This window comes from Actinia tenebrosa, unplaced genomic scaffold (genome assembly GCF_029948245.1).
Source record: "Actinia tenebrosa isolate PJP-AT-01 unplaced genomic scaffold, QUT_ActTen_1.0 PGA_scaffold3__52_contigs__length_22856419, whole genome shotgun sequence".
Taxonomy (NCBI): Eukaryota; Metazoa; Cnidaria; class Anthozoa; order Actiniaria; family Actiniidae; genus Actinia; species Actinia tenebrosa.
Window position 1 is genome coordinate 15,308,917 of NW_028292580.1, and position 22,441 is coordinate 15,331,357.

The 22,441-nt window shown below is 37.8% G+C and overlaps 1 protein-coding gene across 1 annotated transcript; it reads right to left on the reverse strand.

Annotated features, from left to right (window-relative positions):
- Positions 1–22: 22 nt before the first annotated feature.
- LOC116294498 (uncharacterized) lies at positions 23–21,640 on the reverse strand. Its single transcript, XM_089035954.1, has 17 exons — positions 21,587–21,640; positions 21,143–21,219; positions 20,141–20,236; positions 18,679–18,917; positions 18,258–18,336; positions 17,883–18,065; positions 17,242–17,592; positions 16,591–16,714; positions 9,398–9,469; positions 7,808–7,879; positions 6,428–6,499; positions 6,207–6,287; positions 5,751–5,938; positions 5,010–5,150; positions 4,139–4,434; positions 2,444–3,746; positions 23–1,254 (listed from the first exon to the last, which is right to left on the reverse strand). Exons 2-17 carry the CDS (start codon positions 21,189–21,191, stop codon positions 1,082–1,084), a joined length of 3,519 nt encoding a protein of 1,172 aa, XP_088892080.1. The 5' UTR covers positions 21,192–21,219; positions 21,587–21,640; the 3' UTR covers positions 23–1,081.
- Between the last annotated feature and the right edge of the window lie 801 nt (positions 21,641–22,441).

Below are 22,441 nucleotides of genomic sequence, written 5' to 3' on the forward strand. Positions count from 1 at the left end.
AAAGAGAAATGACACACACAGGTAAGTCGACAAACTTTTATTCACGTTTTTGCAAATAAAATGCGGCATATTCTAAATCCCCATAATTTATATTCTCTTATAAATGTAGGGAGCTTGGGTTGCCTGTGGTCCATTAATTAATAAAAAATTGGTTATGAGAAGTTTAAAAAAAATCAGACAAATAAAAGTTAGTATTTTTTAATGCACCAATCAAGCTTTTTTTCTCGGCATAAAACTACTACATTTTTGAGCTGAAAATGCTTTCAGCTCAAAAATGTAGTAGTAAATGTACAATTATTGTTGATAGCTTACCTATAAATAGCATATTTAGCTAAACAGTAACTGAATTTAAACATTAAATTTAGAATTCCATGCACTTGTTGCTTCAGCAATTTCTAATTCTATTTGCTAGCTAGTGAATTTTGACTGGACAGGTGTCTTTTCCTTGAATATTATGCTTCTCTTTGGGACCTTCCTAGACAAGCGTGACTGATCTTGAAAAATGGAGGCCTTGGTGATGGGAAAAGCTGACACCCATCCTTCTAAAGTTTATAGGGCGTTTGAGTCCAGTATCAACTGCACAAAATCATATTCGCCCCTGGCTGCTCTATTATTAAGCATATTATAAGAAATAAGATATTTACCTTATTAATATATGATTATTTTTTTACTTAGGTGGCTAATTCAAAAGAGGATAAATGAGCTCCAAATGCAAAAGCACTTTTACATGTAAGTGCCTACAAAGAGATTTGGGTCAGTATTACCTCTTATGTGAGTCGTTTTTATTAAACTATTTCAGCTAATTGATGGCAAGGAATATACAACAGATTAGATAGCAGATCATACCCAATGAGGCTAACAATTGCTTATAAATGTGCATAATGTTAAAGGCTGTATAATATATGTATAGGTTACTTGACGCGAGATTGGCTTCAAACAGCAGGAAATTTCTTTAGCAATAATTGCACCTTCTAAAAACTTTCACAAATATAGCTTCAAAGGATTTTCGAAATAAATGCCTGATTAACAATAAATTCATTAAACAACTAAATAAGTAAATAAGTGAGATAACCGCATTATCTTAAGGATTTTTACTAAAGTCAGCTTTGGGGCTCTTGCGAACACCTGTGGTCAATTTCTGCTGTCCAGTACCAGTAGACATGGCTTGGAATACAGTCATGACACAATCAAGACTGCACTCTGGGTTGTCCTTGACTCTCAGGAGAGAAATAGCCACACCATATAAATAGCGAGCTGAAAGAAGAAACGCAAGATGATATTGGTTGTTGTGATATGAAGCAAAGGTTGGTATGGGGAAGGGGGAGGGGGAGGGGGAGGGGGAGGGGGAGGATTCAGTTAAAAAACCTCGCCTTTCCACATTTTAGAAGTATATGAAGCTTTGTCAGTATCGTAAAAACTATGTAAATGTGCAGATAAATTCTGCCGTACATTTTATACAAAGTGAGGTGAAGTGATGGCCAAGTGTTGGGCAAGTGTTGGTCAAAAGTTGGGTGATTGTTGACCAACAGTCGGGCAATAGTCAACCGACACGTGTCGGCTGGTCATGGAGTACACGATTACTGTAACAGCCATTATCCTAATGGCATCCCGGACCCCCTCCTCCTCTGTTCACGAGTTAATAACTGATGTGTCAGTTGACGTAATACCTTGCGAAGGAAAAAGGAGCATATACATGTACTGTACCAAAAAAGGGCTTTGGAATAAAACCCTCAAGGAAGAAGCAGAAAGGTGGGGAGGCCACTACAGTCATGGAACAAACTATTGTTTTAACGCTAGGGATCATGGTCTCTGAAGAGGGATGGAATGACAACAACACAACTTAAATCACAATGAAATTTGATTTATGAGCTGGTGAAGGCAAGAACAACTAAATATTATGCTAATGTATTGAAAGAAGAGAATCAAGCTTCAATTTAGTTTAAATTTATATCGTTTTAGGCTGCGTTCATAATGTATGGCAGGGGGGGGGGGGGGGCAGGAGAAAATTTGAAATGTCCAGAATAATTCTTAACACCCCCCCCCCCCCCCCACCTTAAAGTCATGCAAAAAAATACGATCCCCCCTAAGCAAGGCTTGTAGCATCTTCCAAAAATTGTGCATCCCCCCTTTTTTCTGATAAAAATTTGCCCATCCCCCCTTTTTCCTACCACCATGTTCCCGATCCCCCCTAAATTTCACCTGCCCCCCCCCTGCCATACGTTATGAACGCAGCCTTAGCCGATGTAAAACAGGAAATAGGGCAATAAATTAAAAGACGAAAACATCACATGGGAAGAGGCAAAGAAAACAGTTGAGAACAGGGTGAGGTGGAGGACAATGATGAATGGCGTATGTTCTCATGGGAACGCATAGGATTAAGCAGTTTACATAAAGAGGAATGTTTTTAATTTGCTGAAGGTCGTCATGATGATACCGATCTTACCTATGATCATTACCATGAGAAACACATTTGCAAACACCAGCATTACGCTGATACCAAGATTATCATCTTCTTCATCCACTGACATGGAAACTGTTTCTGCAGGAGTCTTAAGCAGCATTCCCATCAGTTGATTAGCAAGTGTAGCCATCAGAGACCCCAGGTGGAGCCAGTGTTCAAACATGTGAGGAATAGGTTTGGAGTAGGCGAAGAATACAGCATAGAATCCAGACATGATGGCTGAAACGCCAAGAAACAAGCGTCCATTCTGGCCTGAGTACACAAGTACGGAAGTTAGAATGACCTTACGAACAAGCTCGATCACTTCCCAGTACCAACAATCTTCGCTGTAATTCTCATAAATGAACCTCATACCAGCCTTGATATCGTATTTCCCCACCATCAGCTGAAATTCGTTGGCTTTATTTTGTCTTTTCTTATGGGGGAGTAAGTCCTTTTCCTTTGTAAATTCGTCCTCTTTTTTGTTCTTGTTTCTGCAGTATTTCCATAAGAGCAGAACCACAACAACTGGAAAAATAATAGGAATGACCAACGCAAAATAGGCCAAGACAACGAACTTGTTGTAGACTGATGTGTAGCACTGGATGGAGTAGTCTGATCGAAGATACCAGTTGCAGTTTTGCTGGTTGTCACAGACCTTGGTACAGCCAGCTGGAAGAACCTGGAATACTTTCTCACAAGTTGCTGGGTAGGTAAGGAACAGAAAAAGAAACACAGCTCGATAGCAGTTGGTCTTGCACTTGGATTGCTTCTTTCTCTGTTGCCCTTCGCCGTCCACCAATGTCATTCTCAAGAAGAATTTCCTAGCATTGAAATACCCGATTGCAGAAATAATGACAAGTACATCGAGTGATACATAAGCGACAAGGCCAATGTATGGTGTTATTTTGATGGAACTTCGCACGCATTCTACCGGAAAGAGCTTGAAGATGTTCAGCTGGATCACATCTGCGAACTTCATCAACTTCGTGAGAGCTGCAGGCCACTGAATATAGGAGTAGGCTCGAAGTGTGCCACTGGTCACTTGATAAAAACCAATGATGATCTTAAGACTGCCAAAGATAGTGTCTATGACGGACCGCCCTTTTGATACTTCGGATCTTTTTTCTTTAATGATGACTAACACTATCACAACAATCACAACCAACACGGCTAAGCATTGTCCCACGAACAGATACAACGAAGGGCACTTGTTACAGCCAGAGTACATCTTGTAGAATCCCTTGGAACATACAGCACACAACGTTCCTTCGTAACCATCAGAACACCTTGCATCAAAACCGCCCTTTTATTAAAAATATTGAAAATAATTAACATTTTAAACACTAAATCCAAGTGATTTTATTTTTTACTTTTTGCGGAGTGTGCGCATCAAAATTTATGCGTCAAACATTTAATATGGGAAAGTCTATTTTTACTATTCGGAAAATAATACAAAAGTAATCTTCACTATGAACGTCGTTGTCCTTCCAGGTTATTGGATTTTGATTTGTTGACAGTCCTGAGAAAAGGGTCTTTGTTGACATTCCTGAGAAAAGGGTCCAAATATTCGTCAAAATAGGCGGAAGCAAAGCCTTGATGCTCGTCAGTTAGCGGCAATTTATAAAGCGTATTTTTGTTGTTGTTTGTTTGTTTAGTTCCTGCACCCTGCGTAACTACCCAAGGACATAAACATACCTCGCATGAACCCACGAATGGACACAGATAAGCCACTGGAAGTGAGTCATTAAATGTTATCCAGTTCAAATCATGGTCTTTGTTCTCTACTCGAAGCTTGTCAGTGAATGTCAGGTAAGCTTTTTTAACCATTTCACTATTCCATATCCAGTAAAAACCCGGATGTAGGTTTACCGTTTCATTGGCGCATTCGTAACCGAGTGGACATTGAATACAGTTGCCAAACCGATTTAAACGGTAATAATTGTCGAGACAAGGACATGCTCTGAAGGCAGCTAGCCGTTTAAGGTTTGTTCCTAAAGGGCAAGGAAAAATTATTAATACTGAATGGATTAATACAGGAGTGCCGTGGACGTAATTGAAGAAATACAGAGCGCGTGCTGTGTCAGTAGTTATAAAGCTTCAGTTTTTAGACACACATGCAGGCAGCCATCAATTCTGTGATGTTCTGAAGAAAAAGAAAACGCGCGCACGTGCTGTTTGCAGTTATAAAGCATGCGCAGATTGGCAGAACACGAGAGAAGTTTCACAAGAAGCACAACGGGTAGCGGAGTGCTTCTCGACAATTTTCGAGGGTTCTGCTAATGCCCAAGTGTTTTATCACTACACACAGTGGTTTATAACTACGCACAGCAACCAAGATTTTTTTGTTTTATTAATTAAAAATTAGAATAGCCGACAAGAGTGACAAAATAGAAAGTGTGTGCGTTAACAACAGTTATTTTATTCAAAAGGTTTAATATTTTAACGGAGTTAGCCTCGTAACCTAAATTTCTCCATCTTCTTTCGAGACCTTTCTAATAGTTTGGCGTAGAAGGGTGTATGTAACGATGGTAGAAGTAAAAACACAAAATTAAGTATACATAATTACCTTTTGGACAAGCCGAACAAAATTCTTCGTTCCTTCCAGGAGCATTTTTAGGAGTGACGTAGGTCCCCACGGGACACTGCTTGCAACCAATTCCATGAACCAGCTCACCAACATGTGCTATGCTGTCTTGGTAAAATCCACCTTCAACAACATGCAAATGATTCAAATTTTCTTTCAAGAAGAAAACAACATCCTAATAAATGCAAGCCAAACTATTTTCTTTTCTTATACAAATATCATGAACTCCAGCTTCCAGTTGGTACACAATGCATTATGGGATAGAAAGTAAGCACTTTCATGCACTGACATACACATTTTTCGGAACGGAACGGAACCAAGTAGCCTGGGTACTCATTTGATATCCCAAAATGCACTCCGGCAACTGGAAGCTGGAAACTGGAATTCTTGATGCTTGTGATATTTAATCACAGCTAATCCGAAAGCAGGTTTCCATGTGATATGCTTATCGAAATTGTTGTTACAATAGGACGTTTGCACGATGGCGTCATTGACCTCTACTACCAGACTCCCTTGCACATTTTCTTTGGTTCAGTTAATTAGCACCAATTGTCTTACTATTCTCACGAGGGAATACAATAAGAAAGAAAATTCTCGAAGCATCTTGGTAGTGGGGGTCAATTGACTCCATCATGCAAACGTCCTATTTGGTAGCACAAATTTTGGTATGATGAGGGGACATTAAATTACATGGGGTCTAAAGTCGTTTAGTTCATAAAATACCTGGTGGGCACTTATGACAACCACGCTCATTAAAGACATGGAGCTTGTATTCGCCTTGATCACATGGGAAACAGAACTTAAATGCGCTAGCTTCGTTTGCCTTTCCTAGACACCAGTAACCAGAGCTGCGTAAAAGTGGTCTTCCGATGAATACTGTTTCAATGCCTGGTAGATTCTTGCCCGTTGACCTGAAAAATAGTGGACTTAAAATGAAATAGTTCAATGCAACGTTTTTTCTGCCCCCGCCACAGGTTCCGGGCTTCCACAAAGGCTAGAGTATGAGGCCATGAGCAACAGCTACCGGTTATGGATGGGGAAAACCTCAACGTAAATGTCACACTATGACCTACAGGCAAGACCTTTCTCAATTACCCGTGTAGTTTAACTGAAATCATTGCAATTACTGGCAAAGAAAGGAATGATACTAAAGAAGTTGACAGGCGACAAAATACTTACTGCGCGATGTGTAGTTGTCTGGAAGCAAAAGTTGCTCTTGATCCAATGTCAATGACTTGGAGTTTGGTGCCAATGAGATATCTACCATAAAAGGGGAAAAAAAGAAATGAGGTATTCCTGTCACAAAGAGCATGAGCCTGTCGCATCCATGCAATTTCCTTCTGTATTACTATTTTTAAATACAAGTTTCTCAACCCCCTGAAGAAGATTCGTAAACTTACACCGCGGCCAGATCCTTCATCCTAGAGAAAGCGCCTTCCTCTATAACGCTGATTGGGTTACTGGAAAGAGTCCTAAAGATAGCAAATAGCTAGATTAGAAAAACAATCATTCCTGCCATTGTTGATTTACTTACATTTTTGCTGTTGGCTTTCTTCTTTGCTTTATGATATCCCGGACTTTTTCTAACGGCCGCTGAAGCTAATAAAAAGGGCACCCCGTATCGATTCCATAGAGCTTTTTCGTAAATGCAAATGGATCCTTCTAAAGCTCTATACATTGATACGAGCACTGTCGTGTGCGCTCTATAAAAAACTCTGCATTCATTTGTGTCAGATTGTCAATTTCATACATTTTTCTGAATTGTTTTTATTTCATCTTTTTTCGGTATCTTACAAGCGCATCTCTTGTATTCTCTACTTTCGCATGTCCCATAATTCTTTGCGCCTTGGGGCTAACCAATCAAAACACTGTCCCGAAAAAGAAACGTTCTTCAATTAAATACACAATACCTGTTTTTTATCTTTGCAGTATTGATTATTAGTTCATTCTTAGTTAATTTGTTAATTTTGCGCATTCAGAACATCAAAAGGTTTAGTGTTACAGAAAATGTATTATCAAGAGAAAATGAAGTAGTTAATTTTCTCTTGGTATTATCTCTTTCTGTTTTTTACTTTTATATTTGGATATCTAGGCGAGGTGTTTTCAACATTGTCTGATCAGGCTAAAATCAAAATAAATGCGTTTTTTTTCTCTGGTTACCCTCCAAAGCCTCAAAGTATTATGTGTATGCGAAAGAAAAGTATCTTCTATTTAAGTTGTGTTTGCAGGACAGGGCCGTAACTAGGGGGGAGCACAGGGTGCACGTGTACCCCCCCATAAAAGCTTAAGGTCCGCTCATCCATCTCCTTTTTTTTGGTTCTGCTTTCTTCTGGTTACGTTTTTTTAGTTCTGCTTTCTTTTGGCCACGTTTTTTTTTTTTTTGGTTCTGCTTTGTTAAAAAAGAACGACCAATGGTCCGATTTTATTCGATGTGCACCCTCCCTGTAAAAGTTCTGGTTACGGCCCTGCAGGAAAAGTGGAACTGTACTTTCTGGAAAATGTATCAATTTCCTGCAGAACTGAACAGGTTGGAACTATACTTTCTGGAAAATGTATCAATTTCCTGCAGAACTGAACAGGTTGCAACGGAGTTTACAATAAAAAACCAGAATCTTTATGTAACGATGGAAAGTGCATTAGCCCTAAGTAACCAATCTAGATTCATATAACAGACGCTGTGTGTAACAGTCTGTCATAGCCTGCTTTTTTTTTTTTCGCGATACAACTCGAACGAAAATTATCTCCGCGCCTAACAGCAATCTTTAGATTTGAATACTTACAGGTACAAAAGGTAGAAAGCTCCATGGAATGTTAGCTTCGTAATTCTGGTCAACTTGTTATTATCTAAAAATCTATGATTTCAAATTAAGCTTATTCAAATTATGCTTAACATTTTGACTAACTGTTGACGTCATATCATGGTAAATCGTAAGAGGACATACTATGCTAAACCATGGGAATTTTTTTAAGTTAAAGTTGGTATAAAACTGCATATTGGCAAGACTTACAAGTATCCAAGCCAACGATAATCTTGAAATGCCATGTCTTCGATTTCTGTTAATCCTGTTTTCATGGCAGTACTGGTATTCGAAAAAGAATATCGAATCGAAATGCATTTTCTACATATGTGTTGGGAAAGCTGAAGACTTTGCACTATGCTCTTGGAGGTTCACAACAGCTGAACACTGAATGACTGAGATACTTACAAAAACAAAAGCTCTGTGCACTTTTTGAGAAATTTGTTGGTTATCTTAGTTGATTTTTACTGATGTCCCTTAAAGGAAACAAAGAGAGATCATAAATGTGATTTAAAAAGGCGAAACACGCCACTGACAATGTACAACTTCGATAACTTCTTGGGTCGCAAGGCATTATGGGACCGTCCGGGGGGGAGCAAATAAAACTTTGTTATGGTAATAACGTCGATTGATATTAACAGCTCACCACAAGAGAATACAACGAAAGATGAATTAAGACGGCTCATTGATACCTTTACCCACAAAAGAAAGGCACACACACGAACCTCTATATATTTTCATCTTTTCATTTTCATTTTATCATTTTTGTCATCTTTTTTTTTTTTGGCCCTTGGCAAGATGGACGCCGTACCGTCGAAGTAGTCTATTCTGGACGCACCATTATTTCAAAGTCTACTTTTAAACCTATAGATTTTATCGAAACAATTAAACAACCTGTTCTGGGCTATAACCGCGGTTTTTGACTAGCGGCAGTGAAATTTAGATTAAGAGCCGAACCATTTGTAAAAGTCAATTATATTGTAAAGAATATGCAAGTCGAGCAAAAACAATTCATTTGAAATCTCACGGACTTTTAATGGTACCTGTTAATACTAGCTGACTTATAAACGCGGCTAAGCCTGTGCAAATGAGTCTGTGGTCTTCAAATACAGCGGTATGAATCGAATGCGAAAGTGGTGCATTCTTCAACAAGCCGTTGCCCAAATGTCCGAGTTCTCAGAATGACGAAAACCGCATTAAGATTTGAATAATCGTAGTGCAATTACATACGCCACCATTGATTACATCGATAGAAGAGTAATACTGGACGAAAAAAGTATTTAGAACCTAGGCCGGGACAGGGCTGAAAAAATATGCGCATGCGCCAAATTTTCCAAGGAAACGAACAATGCTTGAAAACTTGGCATCTAACACGAAAATTGTTCGGGTATTTTTCTAGTACAAACATAAAAGATCTACACATAACGAAAATAAGACTTTTAAAAAAAAATAAATTTAAAATATGTTTAATAGAATCAGTTGAACCCGCGATATTACACACAACCGCTGACTCGTTTTTCAGCCCTGTTCAACCCAGGGTAGATTAACTCCAACATTTTGAAAACAACTCACAAGAGATATAATGCCTTTACCCCCAGAAATAAATCGTCAGGTAGATCTCCTAGTTGGTTTGCACTTAAGTACCTATAAAAAAGAAAACACAAAGTGTTGAAAACAAGAAAAAGCAATAACTAGGCAGATCATTTTCCATTGGATGCGCTCTGTATAATATCTGACTGGCAAAATGGTCTGGCCTTATTCACATTGCTCTTTGTATCTATTTACTGGCACAGGAAACCCATATATGAAATAACATGCACTACTTACAATTCCATCGTGTCTGTATTTTGAAATAGATGAGCTGAAATGTTGGTAATTCTATTAAATCTTAAATCCCTATTAAAAGAAAACAGAAACTTTTCTTTATTAACTTATGCGTGCAAATATGACAGAACCACAAACTTGGATTGGCCGGTAAACCACCGAAAATGAAATTTCAATTCTTAAAACTTAAGAGGAAATTTTTTTCAATAATGAGAAATAATGGCAAAAAGCGCCAAAAACTAGACTTTCATATGAGTTTTGATCCCAATTTTCGTTTTGGGTTTACACTCAAAACCTTTTTTAAACAGTTAGAAACTGATGTACTATGATAAAATGCCTTTGTGAAGCGTTATTTTCAATTGTACAAAGATGTTTTGTTGCATTTGTGTTAGAATGTTGCTTTGTCAGGCTTTTTTATAGAAAATATATGGGAAATAAGCAAATAAAGGCCTAAACCTCATTTTCGCATAAAGGTTTTGCTTTGGGTTAACACTTTGATTCCATCTCCACTTCCAAACAAGTTAAACTTTCTGAATAACAAGATTTTAGCCTTGTACAACAGCCTTTCTTTTGGCGCTTACTGCTTCAATACAAAAAGAATTCTCTCTTAAAACTTAAGCGTAAAGGACACATGATGCGACGTAGGCAATATCGCATCGTGTGTCCACACCTCAAGACTTCCCAAAAGGTTTGAGATGGGAGAACATTCCGAAACATTATGGTTCCCTGAGCCCGCGTTCTTTTAGGTCTTTTCCGATCAAGAGAAGTAATTTTCTGGAAATCACTTTTCTCAAATTTATACTTACGTATATTCAAGACCTCGAGAATCAAGAGATCTGTCTTCAATCGAAGAAATACTGTTGTTTTTTAAATCTCTAAGGAATTGAAATAAAATTCGAACTTCAAATTATTTTCATTTTGAGTTCATGCGCATGTGCATGTTGGACCGTGGGATTTCAAATGGTTTGTGTTGTTCAAGTTGTGCATTCTTTACTTAGCTATTGGCATTTGTGAAAATCGGAGTTGCAATAGGGGTATTGTACGACTTTATACACCGTTCTCATAATGGCTGACGACCGCACAAAAACGAGGTCACCCAGTTATCTTGCAAGGCTGAGCAAAGCTGCTCATTCAGAATAAAGGTGGATAGCGCGAATTCAGGTCAAAACAAGAGGTAAATTTCAATAATTCACTTCTACAAACGCATTTAAAGTACTTTTATATCTCGTATTGTGAACTAATGACTGGTGACCTCGTTTTCGTGCCCTTTTCAGCCATTATGAGAACGGTGTATATACGCGTTAAAGGCTCTGGCAGTGAGGTCACAAAAATGAAAATTAATAAACATTATTAATATAATTTTAGACTTTGATATAGATATTCATTCTTTGATTTATGAGACGATATAATCACTGCTCGAGCGGTGATTATGAAGCTTCCCAAACTTTACAAGCGGAACTAATACTTAAACGTTTTTAATCCGAATTTCGTATTTTCTCTGATCATATCTAAAATTATACAGCTAAAACAATATATATCGGCGAATAATTGTTAAATCATATATTAAAAAATTACATTGTCCTAAGGCGCTTTAGATCTCCAAAGTAGTGCCTTTCGATAATCACCAGACGATTTGAAGACAATATTCTGCAACAGAAAGTATGTTGAGGTGAATTGTAATCATTCGTACTGAGAAAGAGAGAGAGAGAGAAGTGGCCGCCATGTTGGTTGATGTAACCAAACAAATTCAACCAATATGGCGGCTAAAATAAAAAAACAGAAATATAAGAAACCGATGCCGTAAAAATAACGGAATTCAAGAAACTTGCAAGGCCATCCTACACGTTAGGATTACTTTGCACCTTGCCTCGCCTCGAGCAAAATTGTTTCAGGTTGAACGAAAATATGTTAGTTGCACATTGGTCCCGGGGGGTACTCCGCCAGGATTTGGGTAGGGGTGTTCCGCTGGGATTCTGAAAGGGGTACCATGTTTATGACAAAAAAGCTCAAATTTGTAGACCCTGTTTATGACAAAAAATATAATCAATTGCACTGAGTTCCTGTTTCAATTATCATGTCATCTCGTTTTTTTACGACTATAATAACCAGTTTCGGTCAATACGAAAGTAGAAACCCTGAATATGACAGGAAACTCAGGAAGAACTTGGAACTTGAGTGAAATTGCTTACCCTGTTTATGACAAGAAGCTCGAAAAACCATACCCTGTTCAGCGGATCATCCCCGTATAGTCCATATGTGGGAGTACTCCCCCCCCCCCCCCCCCCCCCCCCGTTACATTGGCTAACACTAAAACTTGTTACAAGTTGCAGAAAGTACGTTTCTGCAACACAAAATGTGAGAATACCAGTTGCGCAAGCGTATGATAGAAAAAAATGCAGCAATTTTGTAATAATGACGTGTAATAGGAAAGAAAAGAAGGAAGGAAAAAAGAAGATTAAGATAAAGATAAAGATAAGATAAAAATAAAATAACAGACGAGGTACGCAACTTACATATTTCGGCAATTGATTGGAAACGTATTTGGTTCAATATGTTGAATGATGTTATCTGAAAGCGCACTTGAACAATTGAAAAAAAACCTGGATTAGAATTTAAATGTTATTCTAAATTCCAATTCCATCATGGAACGAGGGCCACAGGTTTGTTAGCCACTGGCTATTAAAAGTTACCCTCGTAAAAACAAGGACAATTTTTTATTTTTTTAAACGAGCAATAACGATTTTGAGTAGATAATTTAAATACTTAAGAAGATCTTAAACTTACTTTTTGCATAGACGAAAATGAACTGAGACAAATGTTTTTTTTTTTGATTTTTATTATCATTTTAACGAATGAGTAATTGAATTGAAGAAAACATTGTAACTATAGAAAAATAAGCGGTAATAGTGATCGATGTTTCGACATCATCAGATATCATTATGATAATATTTTACTATCACAATGTCTTTTTATCGAATCATTTATTTTATTTAAAAAACATTAAATATTTAAAATTTTGGCATTTCCACACCCTTTTTATACTACTTACATATGTACGAGTAATGGTAGACTAATGAATGATCCCTCTTCGATAAACCTAATTCTGTTTCGTGACAAATATCTACGATATAACCAAAATGTAACAACCACAATTTAACTTTAGTCGCTGCAAAGCAATAACATCACATTTCTAGTGTTCTAGTGGTTTGAACAATAAGAAAACCAATGGTGGTGAAGCGGTATGTAGTACAGTGGAGCTCACCTGAGGTTTCGGGTTCGATTCCTTTCTTTAGCATCGTATGTGAGTAGAGTTTTTAGTCTCTTCCTTGACTCAAGAGGTTTTTTTCGGTTTTCCTCCCTCCGCGAAACTTAACATGTTAATTTCCAATTCGATCTGTGAGTTAGCCGTGCCCTGACTTTGATCAGCTCAGAGGTTGTTTTAGGACTCGATCTGTGAGTTAGCCGTGCCCTGACTTTGATCAGCCCAGAAGTTGTTTTAGGATTCGATCTGTGAGTTAGCTGTGCCCTGACTTTGATCAGCTCAGAGGTTGTTTTAGGACTCGATCTGTGAGTTAGCCGTGCCCTGACTTTGATCAGCCCAGAAGTTGTTTCAGGGTTCGATCTACTACTGCTACTGCTACTGCTAATGCTACTGCTACTGCTACTGCTACTGCTACTGCTACTGCTACTGCTACTGCTACTGCTACTGCTACTGCTACTGCTACTGCTACTACTACTACTACTATTGTTATTATTATTATTATTATTATTACTATGGGTATAAATCGAATTGTACAGGTGATAATACGTACAGTCTAGCGACGCATCTTAACCCTTTTGTGGAATCTTTAGTGATGTTTGTGAGACGATTGGCAGAAAGATGAAGTTCCCTTTGACAGTGACCAATATATATAGTATATAGTATAACTCATTATCAACAGAAAAAACATTACATCTGACACAACAAAATAGGATTTATTTTTGACTGTTTTATATATAGAATAATGTGGAGATTGGGAGTTGAAACGTGTAACACTATACCCATGCTCCAAAATATTCCGATATGCAAATTAGGAGTTTCGATGCCATGTTTGGAATTATGGGTTTGGTTTCAAGATTCACCACTATTCTCTCAAATATCAAACTTCTCGCTGAATTTCCCCGGGGGTACTCCCTTCGTCCAAGTGTTTAATAGGGCTAGGGGTGATCGGCGGTCGATTTTTAAAATGACCCTTAAAAGGTACGCATAAATTAAAAGAGCTGTGAAAGCTTTGATCAATTCAACCCCAATAAAGGTACAATTTCATATCCGCATTTTGTTATTTAAATCATGTAAGTATACACTCTGGTGCATCAAACACTTTGTTTCTCTAGAAATGTGCAAAGCATCGTCATATAGCCATGCCTATTTACTGTAATGTTTGTTCATTTGAGAAGATAAATAATAAATGACCCTAAAGGTACGGAGCCTTCTACAAAACCTCCCTCGGCTTCGGGGACATTTAATGACCAATATCCCTCAAGTCATGTAATTACTTATAATAATTGACTTTTGAGCCGGAACCCCTTAAAGGTGCAAACATGAAATATTTTCATGTTTGCACCATCAACCCTACCACTTAGACGAAAGGAGTACCCCCCTCAGGGTGAATTTCCTGATTTTCAGCTGAGAAGGTTTACTGAATATTTCATTCAAACGTTTGGAATATCTGTCTCTAATTAGGTTTTTGTTATTTTCGAAGCAAGAGGTCGTGAGTACTGGGAAAAAATTGCCAAGACAAAATATAAATATTCTGAAGCATCGCGACAAAAGAAGTGTATGGATGTTACACGTTTCAACCCCCTTTTATGGTGTGATTCGAGCCCAGTAACCATTCATTCTTACAGACTATCTGTGTGACACGTGTGTGTTATCGGCCAAGGTTCGATGTCTGCTAGGCTTGTGACAAGGTTTTCATCGAGATTTCTTTAATATAAAAAAAAGTTCTCATCTAACTTGGACCTCCAGGCCCGCTCGTTTACGCGCGATTTGAGCGGCGATTCTAATGGCAATTTTACGGGAATTGGTTGCAACCAAGTAGCTGCAAATTCGAACATGCTAATTTCATTTTGAAAATTGCCGAAAGTTGCACTAAAGGCCCGTTTACACGGGCGGTATTTGTCGGCCTTTATCGAAAAATGATACATCATTACAGTCTTTTTTTTGCGATAAAATCTCCACTTAAATCTCCGCTGAACGTTTTGTGTCTTTATAATAATTTACAAAGGATGATTCTTTCTATATAAAATCCAAGTTAAAATTTCGTAGCCGTTCGTTTGGATGCAAATGGCGAAATAGAAAGCGTACGCATTCGGATGGATCACGCCACCCAACTAATCAAAAAGCGAAACTTGTTATATATTTTAAAAATTTATAGATAAAATGATTAACTTACATTAAGGCAAGTAAATTATATATGCTGAAGATATTCTTGGGTAGTCTACGAAGTCCAGCGTTAGTAAATGTACTGCAACAGCAATTACGTACAGATCGTTCTATTTTTCGATCTATAAGATATTTGAAATATAATGCGCGCCCAGATTGGCTTTCAAATATGCCTATCGTGTTTATATCGCTCGCGCAAAGATTTTTAAAAATATTTTAGAAAACCAATAAAAAACGCGTATGCCTTTGTACCGTGATATAAGCACTCTGGGAGCTATTGAGCACTCGAAGAATAAGAGTACACCGTGAAGCTTACTTCTCTCGTGCTCTATGGTTCCCAGCGTGTTATATATCACAGTACAGAGACATGCTCGCGCGTTTTATATTCCTTAAGCATACAGCAATTTAAAAAATATCGAAAGGTATAATATAAATTGTCTGTCAACTTCGTGTGCACGCGATTGGCATTTAGCAGCGATTGCTTTAGAAAACTGAAACAGCGATATTACAGCAACGACATCTACAGTAAAGTTTATATTTTTACACAGTGCAGCATGTTTGGATTAAAAAGATGTCATAAAAACTCGAATTTACACATACATTCCTTCTAAAAGTGGAAGATGTTGAAAAGATGAGCTGGTCAGATTTATACTCAAACTGATGTTGTTTAGCAAACTGAAAGAACAAAATAAACAACAAGCAAGCACGTGTTTAGTATTTTAAAGAAATTGCTTTTCGTTTTCTCTGTACTGATTCCTTTCCCTGCAAACTTCAGAGAATAGGGATACGCGAAAGACAGGAGAAAGTTTTAGATCTTCAACTGGGTTACCTCATACTAGCTATAAATATCTATGGAATATTTTTCTCAGGGGAACGAGACATGGCCTAGAATGGAAAAGCACCTTTCCCCAACTTATCGCGGTCTACTGTTGGATTTCCAATCAGCTGATAAAAGTAAATCTCATTATTTAGTAATCTCATCATTCGCTCCAAATGGTGGGGTCAAACACTGAGCTAGTCTCCCCCACAGCCGCTTTCAGTGTCGTCACGCAACGCTTTCTCCCCTGAGTAGGGAGAAAGTGTTGCGTGACAACACTGAAAGCGGTTGTTGAGGATACTAACACTGACCCCACCATGTGATGACAGCCAGTAAGAAATCTATTAAAAACTTCCAGCTGATCTGAGAGAAAATAATAGCCAATCAGAAACGAGAACATTTGCAAAACTCTGGGTGTCAACGGATTTTCCTGTTTAAATTATTGATTTTTAGACCACTAAATGAAAAGCAAATAACGTTGCTAATGAGAGGTTGATAACAGTACCATAATGACTAACGAGTTTTATATTTTTATTGGGACTGGTTTTTATTTTTCGCATGTCAATACATTTATGACACCTCAGTTTTACATTGACGCCATTACTACGTCACTAATTCAAATTAGCTTGTTGTGATTCAGCTGATGAATATTCTGCACAAGACAGCAAATAACATCAAATAAAGCCAAAAAATACAAACAGTTTGGTAGTTTCTAATGGTATTTGCTTCAAGACATGACTGGAAGCAGGAGCTGAGCAGGTGACAATCAGCGCAAAAATTTGATGAGTTCGTTCTTTTTCTTCACAGAGACAGTGGACTGGGCCTGTTAAAAACAAATAAGAAATTAAAGCTCTAAAACACTTGTTTTATTGAACCCTGAAACAGCCTCTGGGCTGATTAAATTCAGGACACGGCTAACTCACAAATCGAATTTAGTGTGTTGGGTTTTGCGGAGGGAGGAAAACCTGGTGAAAAACCTTCGAGCAGGAGCAGGCGTAGCACAGTTGGTTAGTGCGTGGCCTTCGCCGGGAGCTAGAGGTCCACGGTTCGATTCTCATAATCGCACGTCTGTTTTGACTTCACTTAAATAAAGAAAAGCACTTATGGAGAGAGTGGGTAAAGTGCGTTGGCTTTAATTTCATTGATAGCAGTTGAATATCAACTGAAGGGAATACCAACGTTAAATATAGGCTCTTTACCTTTAATTTAAGGAATAGAGTATTTTTAAACAAGTTTTCCGCAATTTATGGGTTTCCTGTGGCACTAGCGCGAGATACCCTGTAACAATCACCTTCCCCTTTTCTAAATCCTGGATCCGCGCAACCTTAAGAGGTCTATTGCATGACTTACATGTTGTATTACCGCAGACCAAAAACGCAGTCGTTCCCAAAGGGGAAACAAGATGTCTTGCAATGTCTGATCTTCTACTGCAGTCGTCTATAGACTGCGCATTTGCAGTACATTCCCCTAAAACTAGCCAGGAATCAGCACTTTTTATATTTGAAAATAAGTTATTCACAAAAGCGATAGCTCGATCATGAAAGCCTAATGAACGACAGAGAGCACGAGCAACGTAAGTATACTTTGTAATATCGTAACGGCCAAAGGCTATTTCGCTCCATTTCCCGTTGATCGAGATTTCGACTATTCCTTTGGTTTGGGTAGAATTGAATATTGGTGTTTTGAGGCGAAGTTTAGGTTCTGTAAAGAAATAATTAATTGACATAATGAGTGGGAGTGTCCAAATAAAGTCAGAAAGGAAAGAAAGATGGATTGATGGGATATAGATGGGATGCATGCACGGACGGACTGATGCATGGACGGATGCATGCGGATCAATGAATTAAAGGATTCCTGCCTGCCTGACATACAACATCCTCGGTAACCCAGGGGTAAAAATCATTCGCTCGTTTCTCGCTACCAGATTTTTTTTAGTAGCGAGCAAAGAGCGACTCCTGGGTTACCGAGGACTTGCACCGTACAAAACTTACTTCCACATAAAGGTTTGACTCCAGACCATAATCCCAAAGGAAGACATGTTCTTTCACGTGATCCTATCATGTGATGACTTCGACCTTCGTTACACGTGAAGTTACATATGCTGCCCACGTGATTGGTAGCTGAACATTTCATGGACATATTCACAGGAGTGGAGAGATTTTCACAACGTTTCGCTAAGAATATAGATTTAAATAAATCAAGATTTATTAAATGTCTAGCATAATCATAAATTAATATTTGATGACATTTAAACGATTTATCCAAAGAGACGCGTCTTCTTTTCACAAATATAGGTTACAGTTTTCAATATAATATAACTGTTTGTGAATAAATCTTCAACTGCATGAGATTTTATCCTTTTTTACCTTGGGTTTTGTAGAACTGCAATTCATCGATACCAACGTTCCCTGACACCGTGGAAGGGCTAAGAACGTGTATTACAACCTGTTAGAAAAAGAAATGATTATTAGCACCCAGTTACATACCATACCACACCATACCATACCACACCACACCACACCACACCACACCACACCACACCACACCACACCACACCACAACACAACACACCACACCACACTACACCACACCACACCACACCATACCATACAATACCATACCACACCATACCATATCATACCACACCATACCATACCACACCACACCATACCACACCACACCAACTACACCTATACACCATACCATACAACACCACACCATGGCCACACCACACTACATGCACTATATCGCAAAACACTACACACAGTCATATCATTTCATACTCACCGTTTCTTGACTAGCATTTATTTTTGTTGTGAACCATTTCCATTTTCCTAAATAATTATCAACACCGTTGGCGTTTAAAATGAATATGATCTTTTTCCCAACAAGTAAAGAGAACCTAACAACTCCATACTGACTCAAAGAGAACGTTAGAAATCCTGAGCCGGTAAAGTTGGGGTATACGAGACTAGTATTTAACGCCTTTATAGGATAACTTAGCAGCGGAGACTGGATATGACGACCTGTTGAAAGGATAAAAACAACTTGTAAAATATAGAAACATTTTGCTGCAAAGTGCTGTCTAGAAAATGTTTAACAAATTAACCTGAAACACATGTACAGAGGCGAATCAAGAAGGTGAGGGCGGCGCCTATTGTTCCAGGAATACATTTGCATAAAAACATCTCAATTTCGTTTGTCCGCAATGTTTTCCCATTTGCGACCACGTGTTATTCTCTTGAGAATAGAAGCAACATTGAGCCAGCAGCTTTTTGTGCTGCGGTATTTTTCATTAGTATCAAATATGTATGATATCAAATATGGAGTGCCGGAACTGACCAATCAGAATTAATCACAGCAGAAGTGCGAGTATAGAATTATGGCGTCGCCGCCACAATCCGTCCTCTTACATGTGCTAGGTACCCAGGGGTATTACTAGTTGATTAATAAGTAAGTTGAGGAAAATATTTCTCGTTGGTTTCGTGAAGAAAATCATAATCAGTATTTGACACGAAGAAAAAATTGCAGGGAGCGTGAAAAGACTATTTGCTTCTTTTCTTTATGTCTGCTCAATTATGAATATCATATATATGTATATTAAGCTCCTTGCGCACTAGGAGACTTATAGCTGTTGGACCGCATGGGGACATTAGTGATTCACAAATTCCGTTTTCAGGGACAAAACTCAGTCTCTACACTCGCAGCAAGTACTCCATGTCGCCAGTATCGCGTACATCTCGCGAATTGCCGTTGCAGCATAACCTATGATCGTTCAGAAAATCTCGAGACAATGGGAGGTGAATTTGAGAGGGACCTGTTTTGATTTACCTATTGCATGCGCTTTCGATTAGTTTGCTATGTATCCAAGTTAAAATAATGTAATAATAATAACAATAATAATATTAATAATAATATTTTTATTTTTCCTGATTTAAAAAACCGATCAGCTGGACACGATAGAACAGTAATTGGTATAAACCGGTGATCAGCAGTATAAAATCTATGAAAATCTAAATAAAATCTATACTAAAATTTGCGATTAAGAACCCAAAAGTTTAAATATAAGAAGGGAGAAAATTAAGTATAATATATACACAGAAACACAAAAACCCCGCGCCCACAAACATATATCCATTGTATATACGATCTTAATCATGTTTCTAAATCTCAAAGAAAGATAAACGTATGAAAACAAATAAACTAGCGAGCACTAGAAGATTGTACAATATACTGAAGCAGTTTTTACTTATTCCGTCGGCTAATATCCATGTTTGCGTAGCATTTTCTGGGTGCTTCCATCCACACAATCCGTCATCAAATGAACATGTCAAGCAAGACACTCCTATAAGGAATACAATAATGTTAATAGATTGACAGATGGATATAACAAAGGAGGCCGCTTACTCTGATATTTAACTTTGCAGCAGGTTTAGGCATTGCTGCGCTAGTTTCATTGGCTCAGATTAACAGCCGTTGGGGCTTGGTACGCATGCGCTCAGTGTGACCACAAGAAAAACAAGACAAAGAGATATGTGAACACGAAATAAAAAAAGAAGGAACTAACGGGAAATAGAGTGAGAGAAGAAAAAAAGGAAAGAAACTATGACAGGAAATAAGAATGAAAGAAAAGAAGAAGAAAAAGGGAAGAGCAGGGAAAGAGGAACTTTCTTGATTTTCAATCGGCAAATCTGATTTTTTCCCCCGCTCAAATAAATATATAACTAACTTAAAAGTACACTCAAGAAATGCAAACATAGAAAAATGACGAGGAAGGTGAGGCCGATCGGAGTTTGCAGGCATTTATGAAGCTAAAAGTTTTCGTTTTTTCAGATATCAGTCCAGCTTCTTATTTTCTTTTGCCGTTATGAAAGGCTCAATTTGGTAACTGGTTCTTTCATTGATTTTTGCAAAAAACATCTTTGTGAGAGAAGTGTTTTACATTCACTTTAGCATAATTTTTAAAAAATTTCGTTCTATAATAAATGGATTACAGGTGTGTTACAAATTTTTCCTTGATCTTGAAGAATACCTCATGAAAATAGAGAGATCCCTTGTAAATGTTTTTCTTATTCAAAAACTTATCGTATTCCAAAATATTTGAACATTTTCGTAAAGAAAAAACAAGTGTTCTGACTGTGTATATTTTATATTTTCCCTTGATATCAAATAAGCATCTATACTATATATACCATATGCTCAAATTGGTGTACAGTACAGAAGTCTAAAAGCTTTGAGGTTAGGCACTTACCATATATAGCGTAAGATAATCCCAGAAAAGCAAACAAGATTGCCCACATCTTTGGGAGGGTTAAATAGGTTTTCTTCCTGAAAAATAGTGTAAAAAAAATGTAATTCAGCTAAAAGAGAACTTGATAATCGACGCTGCTGCATTTATTGTAGAAATTCAGTATTGTATGAAAATCATTACGACTTTTTTTCAGATCATTTATTACGCGTAATCTGAAAGTATTTGATAAAATACGCTTATGACTGGAGGAAATGGAGAAGAAGAAGAACAAAAAGAAAGAAGAAAAAACAAGGAAAAAAAAAAAAAACAAGGAGAAAAAAAAGAAGAAAGTCCCAAAAAACTTAGTCGAAAAAAGATTTCTTCTTTTCCTTTCTTATAAGTGCTACATTCGGGGTCTTTTTTCTATGCCAATCATTCATAGTTATCAACAAGGAAAGTTCTTACCTAACTTAATGCTGTGTCATGCACTCATCTACGGGGCTCTATATGGTCTTGAACTGCAAACAGATAAACTGATTATTGTTGATATTGAAACGAGTCTTATTGCCTAAAAGACCATCTGTATGTCACTTTAATGTTTCGCGTTATCGTTAGTTGTTCTCAATTTTAAAAAGCAATTTCAGCTCCAAGGCCGTACTAATTAGATTGGACAATACTCATTACTTGCGAACCTGTCATAGTTAACTGAGATTCAATAGTCCACTTCGCAGGTCCTCCGCCATCTTGAAAGGTAACCGTGCCTGTGCAGTACATCGAAGCGAGAACGGCGATGACCTTAGAATGTCCAAGATGTTAAAAAAAGGTCTCTATCGTTGAAAGGTCAACGCCGCTCTTGCTTCGATGCACATGCCCTGTTACCTTTCGAGGCGGCCAGCTAGCGAAATGATCAGTTAGGTTTCACTTCCCTGCAAACAAAATTATTTTTTTAAACATTATTTGACTGAGATTGGAATTGTGGAAGAAGCCAGGTGCTAAAATGTCGGCCAATAAAATTCAATCTCTACACAGGGAGTCCACAAGACCTGTCTTTAATTCACCCGTAGACCTTAGCATTAAATCTACTAAGATTTGTGTCCCTCTTTGCCTTTTTAATTGCCTTCTTATATGTTTTATGAAGATGCTTGAAGAACTTTTAAAACAGATTCTTTTCGCTCTAAAATAATAATATTCAAATGATGTTCCATTGATCCATGCTGCATTGCAAGTAATTTAGGTACTAGTCTTTTTCGGTGTCACGAAGAACGCCTGGGGGAAATGCATCTGGATAGATTGAACAAATGACAAAAGATGATAACTGAG